General features: G+C 41.6%; 1 protein-coding gene across 5 annotated transcripts in view; it reads right to left on the reverse strand.

The window, feature by feature from the left end:
* Positions 1-8,806: 8,806 nt before the first annotated feature.
* Gtpbp8 (GTP binding protein 8 (putative)) overlaps positions 8,807-16,460 on the reverse strand; it is a 34,941-nt gene continuing 27,287 nt past the window's right edge. The window contains exons 6-9 of one of the 5 annotated variants that reach the window (XR_007347670.1): positions 16,195-16,336; positions 13,438-13,519; positions 10,598-10,721; positions 8,817-9,874 (exon numbers count right to left, since the gene is read on the reverse strand). Coding sequence is in view for 3 of the 5 variants with exons in the window: in XM_048803303.1 (XP_048659260.1) it covers positions 13,301-13,519; positions 16,195-16,336 (361 nt within the window). In the remaining 2 variants the exon portion in view is untranslated. Of the gene's footprint in view, positions 10,722-12,377; positions 13,520-16,166; positions 16,337-16,460 lie in introns of those variants that run through there. The other 4 variants (XM_048803304.1, XM_048803303.1, XR_007347671.1 and 1 more) reach the window with 4 other exon arrangements.

The following is a 16,460-nucleotide window of genomic DNA, read 5'->3' on the forward strand; positions in this document are numbered from 1 at the left end:
GCACCCTGACTTCATTGTGTAAGTTTGCTTTGCAGGGCTGTGCCAGTTGTGGCTCTGGGACAAAGTGTTCCTTTTCCAGGCACAGATGTTTCATCTGGAGCCAGCCCTGACTTTTCTTTCAGCTATAATGTAAGCAAGAAAATATGAAAATGAATAGCACAAATAAGGTTTTATGGCTTTCACCAGCAACATAGAGAGCCAGGAAAGACAATAACAGAATTCAATCATTCACTCTCCTTTCCCATTAACTTGATTTTGGTTTCTCTTCCAGAATAAATATTTGAAAAATTTCTTCATTCGTGTGGAGCCGGAGGAAATGCAATAACTTTGGCTCAGGTGGATTAATACTGCTTTACCTTGGCAGTTCTGGCCTGTGGAGTTTAGTTCTGGGTTTATAATTCCTACAGGCCATATGGCAAAGACCAATAAAGGCAGCAATGAGGTCACTGAGTAGGGGTCCAAGGCTAGAACAGCCAAAACAGACATCATAGGTCAAGGCTGAGGCACTGGAGAGATGAGCTCAGGACAAGACAGTGTGTCCACTGATTGCACTCCATCCCCAAGGAAGCCCTTTCTCCAAGGTGGAAAATCACAAGACCTCTAAAAGTGGAGGAAATTCTTCAATAAATTATCAGCACTTGCATTCTTCATGGACTTCAGGAATCAAAGGAGGCTGATGGCAAGTTATGATTAGGGAGCGGTGACTAATACACACTCCAAAAGGGCACAAGAGAAGGGCCAGCCTGAAGCAAAATCATGTTTTTTTTCATGGCAACTCTTGCTTCTGTTATTCTCCCTTCAGTTATGGAATGAAGTTTTTTTTGTCCCCTGCCCCAAATTCATAAGTTGAAATGTTAACTCCCATGTAACATTAGGAGGTGGATCTTTGGGAAGTTACTGGGTTATGAGGCTGGAGCCCTTTTGAATGAGATTAGTGCCCTCATGTGAAGACACTCAACAGCTTTCTTCCTCTCTTTTTCTTTCCCTCTCCCTGCCTTCCTTTTCCCCTCCCTTCTGTTCTCTGTCATGTGAGGATGCTACAAGAAGATGCCCATCTGCTAACCAGGAAGCAAGTCCTCACCAGACACTGGATCTGCTGGTACCTCAATCTTGGATTTCTCAGACTCCAGACTGTGAGAAATTGTGTGTGTGTGTGTGTGTGTGTGTGTTTCTCTAAAAACTAATAGTCAATAATGGAAGAATGGGGTAAAGGGGATAAACTTCTTGAAGTTTCCTGTTGTTAGAAAACTATTTCAAAGATATCCATAAGATTCAATACTACTTCTTAAAGTCACAAGTACCATTTTGCACACAGAAATTATTTATTGAGCACTTGCTAAGCCCCAGGGTCTGCTCAGGCACTTCAGACACCTCAGTGAACAAAAGGGGTCACTTGCCTGCCCTTGTCCTGCTCCTGTGTCACATGGTGCTCTGTGTGTCTGTCCCTTCCTGCTGAGGGCGGAAACTGTCCATACTGCTCCTATAACCCCAGGAAACCTAGAGAAGCTCTTTTAAGGTATAACTAAGTCTCCTTGGTAACCTGTCCATGCCACTTCTTGCTGTGGTGGACATACAGAGTCTTCAAAACAATCCAACATATCTTAGCCCCTGCTCTCCACTGGACAGAATCACCCACTGAGGGTGTCTGAGGCAAATACACCAGAGCAATATGTGTTATTATTGTAACTTCTAAACACATGGGCATGGAGTACCTGAGCACAGCCCTTCTAAAGGCTTGGTTACTCATTTTAACCACCCAACAGTGGTCCTAAGAGGCCTCCCTGAAGGGGCTTGACAGAGCTTCAGTTTAGTAAACATAGAATATCTGGGATTTGGGTACCACATTCCCTCCCATCTGTGTCGGCTTTAGTAGGCTCCTGGCCTTAACCTTGAGCCCGATGTCCCCCTGGCTGCGCTGGCAATGACCCCCACCTGATCCTAGCTAAACAGCTTCCCCAGCATAAGAAATACATGTTGGGGAGGTTTGGGCAGCAGAGGGAGGTATTTGGTGAGATGCTCAGTTAAAGATTTCTTTTACCACCAAGTAGACATTGTGGTTTTGCTGGAATCACATTCAGGTTTATGTGCATTGGGTTTTATGAAAAATGCAGGGCTATTTGCTCAGGAAGTGAGTTGACCTGGCTCAGCCACAGATGATATTTTGGCTAGAGATAAGCTCCTGTCCAATGGGGGAGGCTTTCAAAGACTCAGGATGAGAAGACACAGGAAGGACCCTGGGATCCTGGATTTTATTGTTGCTTTGCCACTAGTGAGCAGTGTGACCAAAGGCAGTGAGCTTCTTTCTTGGTGACTCAGTTTCCTCATCTCTAAGATGCACAGGGGTGAAGTGGATGACCCCTTAAAGTCCTGCCAGCTCCAACATGCTGACTACTACTATTGTGTGCATGTCCTTGAAGCTGGAGTTGATTCTGTGTGTCCCCACGACTACCCTTCTGTGATGGTACTTGCTGGAGCATTCACACAATAGAGTGGGAAGAGCAGGGCTTTGCAGCTAGAAAGACTCTGTCTTTAATCTTGGTGCTGCAGACTGGGGTCTAACCTCTCTGCTTCTTGCCTCAGTTTCCCCATGTCTAAGACAAAGGAAATCACCCCAAGTAGCAGAGAGATCATGAGATAGACACAGGACCTATGGTGGGGCTCAGCACAAGCATCACTGGTGTTGCTGGGTACCATGAATTCACATTAAGTTCACCAAATTCCATCTGAAACAGGATTTCATGGAGCTGTGACTTTCAGCAGCAAGGTTATGCTAGAGAGACAGTCAGATTCAAAACAGAATTTATGTAAAAAAAAAAAAATGAGGGTTGTTTTCTTACAGTGAGCGCATCTGTAGTGCTCAGCTCTCTGGGGCACACGCTCCATGATTTAGGAAGTCATTCTGTTCCCAGCTGAAAATGATCTCTTGGGCCTTTTTTTCTGTTACCCAGCCCTGGTCAGACCTCCTGCTCTTTTCTTCTGCTGGTCAGGATAGCATATGGGTCTTGAGAAAACCATTTGCATTTCACATTCATTTCATGGCCATGATTGTTCTCATGTGCTTTTATATCCACATGTGTGGTTTTTCTCAGATCTTGTGCAGCCAAAGAAGCAGCACAGCCTCTCCTCAGGACTCTCTGCTCTAGTTAATGGTGCTATCAGCAGAAGTGAGCTTCCACCAGCAGGGGAAATGTCAGTTCACTCCTTTGTTCGCTCACTCATCACTATTTGAGTACCTAATGTGTGTGAGTCATGGCCCCAGGTGCTGGAATCCAGAGATGAATTAGAAGCTTTGAGAAGCTCAGGAGAATAACTGAGTGAACAGAATTTCAAACACAACATGGTAAAGATTTTTATAAAAATCTTGGAGGTGAGGAGATAAAATGACTCCCATGGTTCAGTTTCCATCTGGATGTGTCGGAGAAGGGAACACTGAAGTTGGATGTTGAAGGGTGAGTAGGAGTTTTTCAGGAAAAGCTATGTCCACCTGAAGGGAATTGTGGAAACTCTTCTGGCCTTGCAGTCTTTTAAATCAATTCTGGTCAATTCCCTGGAATACCTGTTGTAGGATCATCAGTGTGGAACTCGGATTTCACAAACTCTGCAGGCCTCTATGCACAGTCTACCCGTATTGCTCCAGCAGGGTGGGAATGTCTAGCAGTGAGGTTCCTCCACGCTCCTCTTTGTTTTGGTGATGTGACTCATTACTCCTAACCCCTTCTTTACTTTTCTCTAAGGGGAAGATGCCCTTACTCCTTTCAAAGGCAGCCCTTCCTCAAGGAACCAGATCCCATCCCACTTCCTTGCAAGACTTTGCTTATTAAGTTGTCTGTCTTAAAGCTTCAGAATCTTCTACTTCTCTATTCCTTTTGCTCTGTCAACAAACAAGTTCCAGTCATGCACAACCTAAAAACAAACAGAACCTTTCTGAACCCTGCTATCCCCCTGAGCTATTGCAGGGCTGCCTGCCTTCTTCCTACTAACTTTTGCATTGAGGGGTTGGTTTCTTCTAGCTCCACCGTCACAGTCTCCATGGTCCTCTGCTTCTCACAGTTTGGCTTTCAGCTCCTCCTCCCCCCTAGTCTCACCTCTCCCAAGTCAACAGACCCCCTGATCAACAAACCACTGGCCCATCCGAAGCTCTCATTCACACCAACTTTTGTCCCACTGAAATCCTTGAAATGTCACAATCTTGAACTGTCATTCGTTCCTGGCTTCCATAGCATGTGGTTCCTGGCTTCCCTCTTGCTCCTGCTTGGCGTCCTCGCCAGCCCTTCTTATCATAGATCCCATCTGCCCTTCCTCAGTCATCTTGTAAGGTCCCTTGGTCTCAGTACTAGACTCCCAAAGCCGGTCCCTGGGTGCCTCAGCTCCTCTGGAGCCTCACACTCCCATTTCCAGCCATGTCTGTGACCTTTAGCCCACTGGTATCCCAAATGCTGAGCTCAATCCCTTCATTCCCTAATATTTACATTTCGGTGAGTGGTCAATCAGCATCCCAGCATCCAGACACAAGATTTGATGATATTATTTATTACTTTTATTATTTACTACTTACTCCCCTTCCCTTCTTCCACTTCCAATCCTGGGTCATTCTGACATGGTTCCTGCCACCTTTTGTTAGGAAAGCAATGGCTTCTCCTTGCCTGTCCCGGGGTTGCCTGATCCTGATTTTCATTCATTCCCAGCCCACATGAATTCATGTGGTAAAGCTTCACTTGGATGGTGTCACAACCCATTGCCTTTCTGTATTCACCCACATTTGTCTCTGATATTAACGGAGTATTTTTAAGAAAACCTCCACTGTCTCTATTCAAATCAACTTGTTCTTACCCAGTATCTAGTAGAGGTCTGGAGTGGTGGGGGTCCTAGACAAACTAAAATCAGTTTTCTTGATAAATTCTAAAATTCCTGTATTCCTTTAGAAAATATAGTAAATGACATAGCTTACAACTTTGGCTTATGCCTCAACAAAAACATTTACTTGAGTAGAGTGCTGTGTATATTTGTCAGGACACACACACACACACACACACACACACAGAAACCACGCTGGGCAGTAGGGGTGCACAGAGCTTGCTCTTAAGGAACTCATGGCCTCTTGGGAGAAGGGGGAAGGGGGAACAAGTCACGGCAACATCATATGGTGAACACTTTTTAGTGTTTGGGACTAGGGAAAGAAAATTGAGCTGGCACAGACTGACTGCTATAAAGAGCAGCATTGGATTTACACCTTAAAGAATAAGCATGAGTTTCTCAGTGGAAAGGGGGAAAAGCAAAGTGTTTCAGGTAAAGGGAACAGGAAGATAGGTGTGTATGTGTATGTGTGTGCATGTGTGTGTGTGTTGGGGAAGGACAGAGGAAAATGCGTTCATAGAAGGGAAGCTGTCTTATGAGTCAGAGTAGTGGTTCTGGGTAGGGGATGGATTTTTCCTCTGGTGGCTCTTTATGGGACACATGCTCCCCATGGGACACACGATAATGTCTCCAGCCATTTTAAGGTTGTTACCACCTTAGAGGGTGAGGGTATATGCTACTAGTATTTAGTGTGCAGAGGTCAGAGATGCTGCTAACTATCCTGTAATGCACAGGACAGCCTGCTAGAAAAAAGAATTCTACCATCCCAAATGTCAGTAGTGCCAAGGTTCAGAAATCTTAAGGTAAAGCATGGTAGTTCTAGGAAGAAATAGCGCTTGAGTTATCCACCTGAAAGATGGTTTGGTGTTGTTTTGCAAAAGGTCTGAAGGGTCGATCAATATGATGGAAGTTTCTAGAAAGGTAAACATTTTATTTTCATTAAATTAATTGGTCTCATTTGATTCAAGGGTACTCATTCATAGCATAATTCAATAAAAAGTGATAATGCTTACAAGTAACAAAAGAACATTTTCTTTACAAGATTCTTAGGATTTAAGTGTTGAGGTCTTTTGATTGTGGATCTTCTAGTGGAAAGGCATCTGTGTGTACTGGCTGATTCCTAGTGCTATTGGTGCCTGGGTGCAGAGTGCTGAGCCTTCCAGAAGCCTTTTGGGGGGTGGGGGAAGGATGGGGCCTGGAGGTTCAGACTATCCAGGTAGGGCTGTAGAGAGGGGGAGCTGGTAGCCTCCCCAAAGGCTTGTGGAGGTCATGGGAATCTTCTCTTCTTGGAGTTCTTGGTATAATGTCTATCAATAGTGTTGGGGCCACTGCCTCTGCCACTCCTCCACCCCCACTCCTGCAAAGCACTAGGATATCTGTCCATTGAGGCATCAGGCAAGGCAGATCCAGGAAGGACAGGGTTGAGCTCAGGGTGAAGATGGACCTGTGCCTTTTGTAAGGTCACAGCTAGGTATGGGTTCTCAGGAAAGACTGGCTCTGCATGTTTGTGAATAGAAGTCTGGAGATCACATTTTCTAAGTCATTTTTATGTTGGAAAGGTTGAATTTATGTCATCATTGTTTAATCCTGTCCTCTTTTTTCAGTTTCCCATTGTGACGCCCTGACCCACCCCCCAGTATTGGGCGTCAGATCCACTCTATCATGAGGAGGTTGATAATTGACTGGAAGTTATGTAGGAAACACAAGGCATTCTAAGCCTATTTTCAATTTTCTAAACACAGATATCTGCCAAGAAATTATTATATTAAGTATGGGGCATACCCTTTGTTTGATCAAAGAATGATTACTGAAGGTTCTTACTTGTGGTTCTCAGAACTTTGAGCTTAGGGCTTGGCACCTGAACTAGAAATGAACCAGAATATCCCTCCCTTCCTTGGAGGAACAGGAGAGGTAGAGATGGGAATACCTTCATGCCCAGAGTTCCCAGGAGCTAGGAGCTGGTGGCCCCAGCACTATCGATAGTATTTGATCCCAGACCTTCAAGACTGGAAACCACCAGTTGCTCTACTTCTGTTTCCTCCTCTGGGAAGCCAGATGCCATGTCCTAGAAATTCCTTACTGAGGCCCACACAGGGCATCCCCAAGCAAGAAGGAATCATGGTGGGTAGGCTAGCCAACCGCAGGATGTGGAAACCATGACTCCAGCCCAATTTGAAGGATCTGTGTCACAGATAGGAGGGGAAGTCATGACCACCCAGTGCTCCTGGACTGGCCATCTCCCTTGTGAGTTTCCCTGCCCATGCTAGCCTGAATGTACTCAAGCAGAGAGAAAAGAGCCAACCCTGACCATCACCAAAAAGCCCAATGCCTCAGTTGACAGGAAGCAGGATGTTCCATGCAGAGGTTGCCCCCTCACCTGGGAGCCTGGATCCAGCCCACTCTGGAGGGGAGAAACAAGGACTATCCAAAGCATCAGGACTTGACAGTGGCACTAGGTGAGCCTTTGAAGCAAACACAGCAGTTTTTTGTAATGTACACTCTTGGAAAGCAAGAAGCAAACAAAACAAAAACTTTGAGCTTGAGGAACATTTCCAAATACTAGATTTTTTATGACTCATTTAATGGGATTCAGTGGAATCCACTGTCATCATCAACCTACAATAGCATTCAGACACTGAAGTTAAAGGCTACAACCCCTGTGGCCAGGGAGAATGAGAGATCACAATTTCAAAGGTTGGGCAATCTTCTTACCCTTCTACTTAGAAATTGTATACCCCATGGTAGGGTTGCCAGTTAAAATAAAGGATGCCCAGCTGGTTTTGAATATCAGAGACATACTTTTTCTTTTTTAGTATAAGTTTGTCCCATGATAAATTCATTGATCTGAAATTCAAATTTAACTTAACACCCTGTAGTTTTATTTGCTAAATCTGGAAACCCTATTCCTGAGACCATATGAAATGGGAATTTTCCATGTGTTTGGTCAGTATCAGTGCCCATGCCCTTCTCTAGGGTGAGCAACTATCTGGCCCCTCTAACTAAGGTTATTTCTAAAATGCCCACAACATGATTCTTACAGCCCAGCCATCAACTCCATCTCTCTGAAGAGACCATCATCTGTTTTACTGCTGGAAGGAGAAAAATATCATTGAAAATGGATTCACTAAGAGACAGTGTGTCGATCTCTGATGTGGTGGTGCATTTTTAAAATGCTTTCTTCATTTAACAAATATTAACTGAGCATTTGAAATGTTCAAAGCATCTGGAATTGAATAAGGAACTAAATATTCCTGTTCTTAGATTGCCTGCAAGCTTATAGGGGGAGATTTTGGTTTTCTTTTTTCAATACTGGAGATTGAGCTCAGGGCCTCATACACTTACGGTAGGCAAATGCTTTACCACTGAGTTACATCCCTGGCCCACAGGGAGGGATTTTCAAAGTTAATTTTAATATTTCTAAAAATGTTTTCATTAATGCATTATAGTTATATATAATAGTGGGTTTCATTCTGACATAATCACACATGCATGGAATACAATTTGCTCCATTTCAACCCCCAGTGCTCCCTCTTCCCCTCCCCTCTTCTCCTCCCTGATTCCCCTTCCTCTTCTTTACAGGTCTTCCTTCTATTACTTACTGTTTTTTTTTTTAAGTTGGTGCTTTATAGATATACATAAAGGTAGAATTCACTGTGACATATATGTACATAGTGTAATTTTGTCATTTTCATTCCGAAATTCCTCCCTTTCCTGTCCCTCCCCCCCTTCCCCTCAACTCCTTTCCTGTACTGTACTGATCTTCTGCCTATTTTCATGGTATTCCCTGATTTTTTCCCCCTTACTTTTCTCTAGCTTCCACATATGAGAGAAAACATTCAATCTTTAACTTTCTGAGGCTGGCTTATTTCACTTAGCGTGATGTTCTCCAGTTCCATTCATTTACCAGCAAATGCCATAATTTCATTCTTCTTCATGGTTGAGTAAAACTCCATTGTGTGTATATACCATATTAAAAAAAAATCCATTCATCTGTTGGTGGAGCATCTGGGCTGGTTCCCTAACTGGGCTATTGTGAACTGTGCTACTATAAACATATATGTGCCCATATCTCTGTGATATACTGATCAGTTCTTTTGGATAAATACCAAGGAGTGGTATAACAGGATCACATGGTGTTTATATTCCTATTCTTTTGAGTAATATCCATACTGCTTTCCAGAGTTATTGTATTAATTTGCAGTCCTGCCAACAAGTAAGATGAAATCTCAGTTTAGTTTTGATTAGTATTTCCCTGGTTGCCAGGGATTTTGAATTGTTTTTCACATATTTGTTGGCCATTTGTATTTCTTCTTTTAAGAAGTGTCTGTTTAGTTCTTTTGCCAATTTATGACTGGGTTATTTGTTTTTATAGTCTTAAGGTTTTGAGTTGTTTATATATTCTGAATATTAATCCTCTGTTGGAGGTAATACCCTTCATTTTAAATTTTAGATGTGACCCTACATACTGGCTTAATTACACTGTAGTTCCTTGTCACTATTTGAATATATCTGCGTACTGCTTTGATCGTGTTTTCTTATGTACTACTGAGGCAAAATTCTTGCTATGCCAGCATCTCCCATGGTATATTTTATGAGAATAGATAGCAATAAATACTGGTTTAAAGAGAAAGCTTCTAGGAACATGACTCTCCTAATTCTGTTTCTTAGTGTGTGTGTGTGTGTGTGTGTGTGTGTGTGTGTAATTGTACAGATAAAGGATATCTTAGAAATGTTGGGTGTATACAGACTATCTTTCTTGACCAGCACTCTAAATCCAGCACTTTAAAGATTCCAGTAACAGCTTCTTGGGCAGAAAAGATGGTTCCTCGCTTTAGCAGCAGACACTGAAACGTGGCTTGGCTCTTTCCCTTGGCACAGTTCTAAGGTGTTACGTTCCATTAGAGGCCCTGGTGGGAGGAAGTACTTGTACCTTTTCTGAAACTCACCAAATCAGGCACAGACTTGCTGGCAGCCTTGCTGGAGGGACCTCACTGATCCGTGCCCAGCTCTCAGGAGGTAACTGGCAAGAGAGAAGAAAGCAAAACAAGCAACCAAATCCCTGTACACCTTATAAATTTGACTTGGAAATTTTGCCTCAAGGCTATAAAAGAGGAGAAATAATGATTCCATTTTCTCCAAGTCCAATTTTTGGGCATTTAGTCTTTAATGTGGAGAAAATACATCCAATTATCTGATTATCAGCTTTTTCCTTTTTTCTTTTTCTTTTCTTTTTAGCCTAGCCATTTCCAGGATCAGGTGATTCTGCTCCTTGAGAATGAATTTAGGTTATGCTACCCCCATCCAAAACTAGGCCTTCAAATCACATGACTTGCCTCCTCTTCAGGGGCCAAGCCTGGAAATCATGTGCTTCTACTTTGCCTGGGAGACATTTCTTTGATTATCTGAATCTCGTCTGCCAAGTATAAATCGATTTGTCTCCATTCTGTTTGGGTTTGTGAAGCTGGGATTATCAGGTTTCTCTTGGTGGCTTCAGTGACCAATTTAAAGGGTAGTATGTGTACAGCTTCCTGCTGCTCCCTGGTGGAAACAATGCGTATTGAACAAGCCATAACAGAACTGATTTAAGCAAAACTTAAGGTGTCAGTGCAAAGGCTCACAGGGAATAAGTTCACTTCAAGCTATTCGTCTCTACTAAAATGTGAATCTAGATTTATAAATGAAAGATAAATTAAATGAATGGAGCTATGAGAGTCTGTCTTAGCAGTTGAAGCTTCAATCTCACCTTTCTCTGTTTGCTGGCAGCTCATTTCTCCTTTCTCTTTCCCAACCTCTTCCTTTTCTTCAACTCTTATTTCATGTATATTGGGATAATCCCAAGATTCCTGTAGGGTTATCTTTCAAAATTTCTGAAAAGTGAGGATCAGCATTTGGCCCAGGAAATGGGTGTATCCTTATACACACCACATTTCAAATTACAATTGATACTTATCCATTCAGATCAAATTGCAAATCAAAATTCACTTCAGGAATGCAAATGGAATATGTTAGTCTTATACCTTATGAGAATTTCTCAGTGCAAGTGAGAGTCTGTCTCCTTAAGACTTGGCATGCAAGTTACATTTTGAAAGAGAATATGTTAATTTTTAAGGCCTACAATTGACAAAATTCTCAAAAAGTACACCCAGGTAGAGGCATGTTTTTAATTAAAATATACTCCATGAAAGAAGCCTTTTAGAATTTTAGAATCAAGGAAAATTTTTGAGACTAGTATATAGGAACATTAACATCAGTATTCAGCCATGCACTTTCAAATGTGTTCCAGTGATTTCTAGAGCTATTGTGAGGTTCTTTTTATTTATTTTTTATTAAGAAATTATCAATGCCAGGCTAGTACTTGGTTCATATCAGAAGGCTTTTCTATTATGAGTTCATTCATTCATTCATCATTTTTTTCAGTGAGTATTTGCTGAGTGGTCTTGTGGCAGCACTATGGGAGGCATCCCTCACCTGCATGAAGCTGCTTGTAGAACTGAGCCAAATATCTCAAGAACAAGGCAGACCAGGCAGCATCATGGGAGAGGTGAGAGGGAAGTGAGATGGGGGTTCAGAGATCAGTGAAAACCAGGGACATCTGAGTTAGGGTTTTATTTATATCCTATGAATCTAGGATTTAGATCAGTGGTAGAATATTTGTCAAGTATTTTGGTCACAGTGATGTCACCTGGAAAACTTGTTCCTCTCCATCCCAAGTCCTCTATCATCCCAGGTACTTCATTATTCTCATCTCCAGTCACCTTCACATCCATTTAACTTCAGCCATGTACCCTCAAGTGAGAGCCCAAAAGGTTCATCAGGATCATTCCATCTCTACCACATAAATTCAGACACTTCCCTGACAATAGCTTCCTACTTTTAAACTTTCCTACCCAGTTTACTCCTTATAAATCTCGTCTGTGCTCTCCTTATTCTTGGGTTCACATTGGGCAACTTCTTCCAGTCTCTGAGTTAAGTGTGGCCAAATCGCTGAGGAAGCCATTTTCAGACCAGTGCTGTTAAGCAGCAGTTGTACCTCTTCCACACTCTCTTTCCCCTTCAGCAGTGAGGGTGAAGCTGGAGGACAGGGAAAGCCACCAGATGGGATCAGAGCTGGAACAAAGCCACTGCAGACCAGGAACCCCTGCTCAGAACCTTGGGTGATCTAGGAGTATATTTCTGTCAAAAACTGAGGTTCAAAGAGATTAAGCACCTAGCTCGACGTCACATGGCAAGTATTCATGGGAACCCAGATTTGAATCCAGTCTTCTTTCCACAGTCCAGGTTATAAACCTTTGTGATGTATTGCTTTATCATATTCATATATATATATATATATATATATATATATATACACACACACACACACACACACACACACATACACACACACATATATATATACATACACACATGTATGTATATATAAATATATCCATACACATATAAACACTTGTTTTAGTCAGCTTTTCATCACTGTTATCAAAATACCTGATAAAACAACTTAGAAGAGGAAAAAAATTATATGGGTCTTATAATTTCAGAGATCTCAGTCCATAGAAAGCTGGCCCCTTTGCTCTGGTTCCGAGGTGAGGCAGCACACCATGGCTACATTGAGGGTTTTGTTTTGTTTTGATTTTAGTGTGAGGATCAAAGTCAGGACCTTGGGCATGCTAAGCAAATGTTCTACCACTGATCACATCCCTAGCCCCAAGAGTTTTTATTCTTTTGCTTAATGGCCAACATAAGTTTTTTTTTGTTGTTGTTGTTTGTTTTTAGGGAAAAGGACCATGTGAGTGCTTGCTATATGTTGCCTTCCAGTCCCTAGCAGAGTATCTGATAGATACACAAGAGAAATTTACCAAAGGTTCTGGCCTGAACATTGTATCCTCTAAAATTCATATGTTAAATTCTAATCACCGATTAGAAGGTGGAGCTTTTTGGGGAGGTGATGAGGTCATAAGGGTAGGTGTCCTCAAGAATAGTATCAGTGCTCTCTGATTCTCTGTGACTTGAGCTAGGACTTGAGACCCAAGAATGTTATTTTCTGAAGGGTCTCCAGTGCATTCAGAAGCATCACTGTTACAGTGGAGATCATCTAGTCCCCTCACAATCACAATCAATCTTGGATGACTAGGTACAATGACACAGCACACTTTGGATTTCTAATATCCATTTTCCCCTCATGAAGAGATTGTTCTGTGTTCATAACTCCTTAGTCCTTACATTACCGAACTAGTTTCAGATACCAAATTGGGGGGCTGTTTCCTGGCATCTCCTCTGTTTCCAAAAAATGTTATCAGTATTTCACCAGAGAGAATTTAAGAAATGTAAGAATTGATTACATTGGTGTAAATGAAGTGCAAAACCACACCACTGAGGTAACACAGAGGTGTATGTGAAAGTAGCTACAATCCCTGAAACAAAGCAAAGAATTTGGGGTTAGCAGAATTTAGACTTTTAGAGAAAGGGGACCACAAAATTGGCACTCAGATCTTTGGGAACACCTTCTAGGCATAGCTAGTACCTCTAAGGGTAGTTCTAAGAGTATGTTAAAGGGAGCCAGGGCCTGGAACCAACTGCACTTACCTGGGCTGAAGAGTGGTTGTTGGTGGGCAACACCATTAGAAGTAAGTTCTCCTCCTCCTGCCTTCAACCTCCCTCTAGTGGCCTGTATTGGAATAACAACAACTGGCAAAGAAAGTAGTTTGCAGAGTCCCAGTCCCAGCATCACAGAGCAGTTTGAAGCACCAGATTGAAGTTCAAAGGCCATAGGTGAATGGGCCAAAAAGTATATCTGAATATATTGGTGCATATACACATGCTCACACATGCACAAACACACACACCTTAAGACTTTGGCGCACAGTATTTTGGCATTGAAAATAAGGTTGTTTTTTTTTTTTCACTATAACAGCAACATTTCTATTTTTCTTGTAAAATGGAAGATACAAATAAGTTCATAGAAGGAAAGATATACCCTATTGTTGGAAAAGTTATCATGGTTTTGTTAGGATCCCACAGATACTCTCTTCAATGTGTAGATATTTTTTTTTCATGGAATTATCACTGAAGGGGGTGAGGGTGGGGGGTAAGGACGTCCCTCCAAAGAGAAGAAATGGACTTTAACTCAGCCTGGTAAGTTCTTCACTTTCATCGCAGAAGAGAATTTCAGGGCACTTTGGAAGCAAGGCACAAGCAAACATTTATTTAAGGGCAGCAAAGGTGTACACACCCGAAGGTAGGGTGCAGGTGCCCCTCACCTCTTAGAGAAGATGAGTGACACACCCATGACTGAGCTCTCTGATTATATATAGAACTTTTCTGGGAAGAAATGTGCAGGTTCTCAGACAAGTTTCTTTGAAAATCAACCCATGATGATCATTCTATATTTCAGAATGTCTTTTTAGTCAAACAGTCTAGCTGCAAATCATTTGTGGGTACATTGTGTAAGTCTTTGAATCTGGTGGCATTTAAATTATATTTTTGTTCTAGTTGATCTGTTGCAAGCATATGCTGGAAATTATGTTCATCTAACTAAAGAGACAAGCATGACTAGTCATGCTCATAAATCCTGGTCTCCAGCTACTAAAGGTCTTTTTTTTTTTTTTTTTTTTTAAATCTATCTCCCAGAGCTACCTCACTAAAGTTTCTTGTGATCTGCCTCTAGGGGCTTGGGGCAGGAGGCTTTAATGGGACAACCCTGCATTCTACCATGCTTCTTAACAAGTGCAATTCCAGTTTTATGTATTTATTTTATGCATTTGATTTCCTTGTAAGATTTGTGTGTGTGTGTGTGTGTGTGTGTGTAGGGGGTAATTACACTGCCTAAATTTTAGAACAGATTCACTGTGTGGATACAAAATCATTTTCAATTTTTAGGATTACAACAATGAAGGATAACTTCGAATCTAAATTTTTTGGGAAAGACCTAGTAACAAGACGTCCATCACACTTTTTACTTTGTCTATATGATAGTACCTCAAAATTATTTTATTTGTGTTTCTTGGATAATGAGGTGGACAAAGTTTTGATAGTTATTGGTCATTTGCATCTGTGACAGTCTTTCTTCATCGTACAGGAAATTTAAAGCATGGCCTTAAAACCTGACTTCCTTATGTACACAGCCTGCATTCCTTCCATATACCCCAGTTCAAGAAAGTTCTGATTTCCCTCCATTATTCATCCAGAATAACATCCCTATCTTCTACTCTTGGTAATGATCTCAAATCCTCCTCTACTAATACAAAGGCTCTCATTTTTAGGCTCCCTCATCTTTCTATTACTGCATTCAAAACATATCCATATCTATGGCTATCTTTATTTTTCTTCCTGGCTCAGATACTAAAGGTTCTTTGATAGACAAGTCAATCCCTTTACGTAAGCACTTGATACACTCCTGTTGTCACCTCTGGTACTTGATATGGTGCTAGTCAAATATTTTGTTGAATGAGTAATGGAATGGGTCTTGTCCATCAATTATCTTCCTTTTGTCTCTTGAGTATGTCCAGTTTTTCTTACTCTTTTTTGTTTCCTTCTTCTTAGCATGTATACGATCAAGTAATTTTCCATTTGCAATGGCCAGTTTCATGAATCAACTTGGCTAGGTTACACAGTACCTAGTTATTCAACCAAACACTAATCTAAGTGTTGCTGTGAAAGTATTCTGTAGATGTGATTAACATCCACAATTTGTTGACTTTATGCAAAGGAGAGTACCCCAAGTAATTTGAGTGAGCCTGATTCAATTAGTTGAAAGGATTTAAAACAGGTTTCCCTAAAGACAAGAAGGAAGAAGATGAAATTCCACTATGGACTGCTCCTTCAGTTTCTGCCTGAGAGTTTCAAGTCTGCTATACATATTTTGGACTTTCCTACCCAATCCCCACAATCACATAAGCCAATTTCTTTAACAAATACCTTCATATGCTACTATTTTTGCCTAATTCGTGGACCCCTGATGAACACATCATCTTTAAAAATCTGAAAAAAGGAAAACAATACCCTTCTTGATTCTCTCTGTTACCACATAAACTCTGCCTTCCCTTCTCATTTAGGCTTCTAAAACATATTATCTCAAAGTCATTATTTCCATTTTCTCCCTTTGTAATCACATTGCAGCTATTTATTTAATTTGTGAATTGGACATTTTCTTGTGAACAGCCAATGGGCCATCTCAAATTCAGGATATCAATAGTTATCTCATTATTCCTGCCACCTATCTAATTTGGTTCTTCTTCTGAATGCCATATTTCACATGCAAGGTGAAAATCTAGAAAACACCCTAGACAGGTAAAAATCTAAATACTAGACCTCTACATAAGTTACACTCTCAGTCTCCAGTACCAGTGCTTGAAGGTTCAGGCTTTCATCATTTCTATCCTCAGCATTTGTAATAGACTCTTTAGTCTCCATGTCTCCAGCCTCTTCCCTCTCAAATCTGTTCTTCAGAGTGCTCTTCCTCTGATGCAGAGTGACCAAAATTGCCCTGTTGAAGAGTGAACAAGGAAGTCCTTTGTCACATATAGCAAGGACTCTGCAACCCACACTGTGGAGCTCAGGTAAAGGCCGCCTGTCGCTGCGCTCTGGGCCCCGCCCCTCCCCATTTACCC

The sequence above is a fragment of the Marmota marmota genome, unplaced genomic scaffold, assembly GCF_001458135.2.
Source record: "Marmota marmota marmota unplaced genomic scaffold, marMar, whole genome shotgun sequence".
Lineage (NCBI taxonomy): Eukaryota > Metazoa > Chordata > Mammalia > Rodentia > Sciuridae > Marmota > Marmota marmota.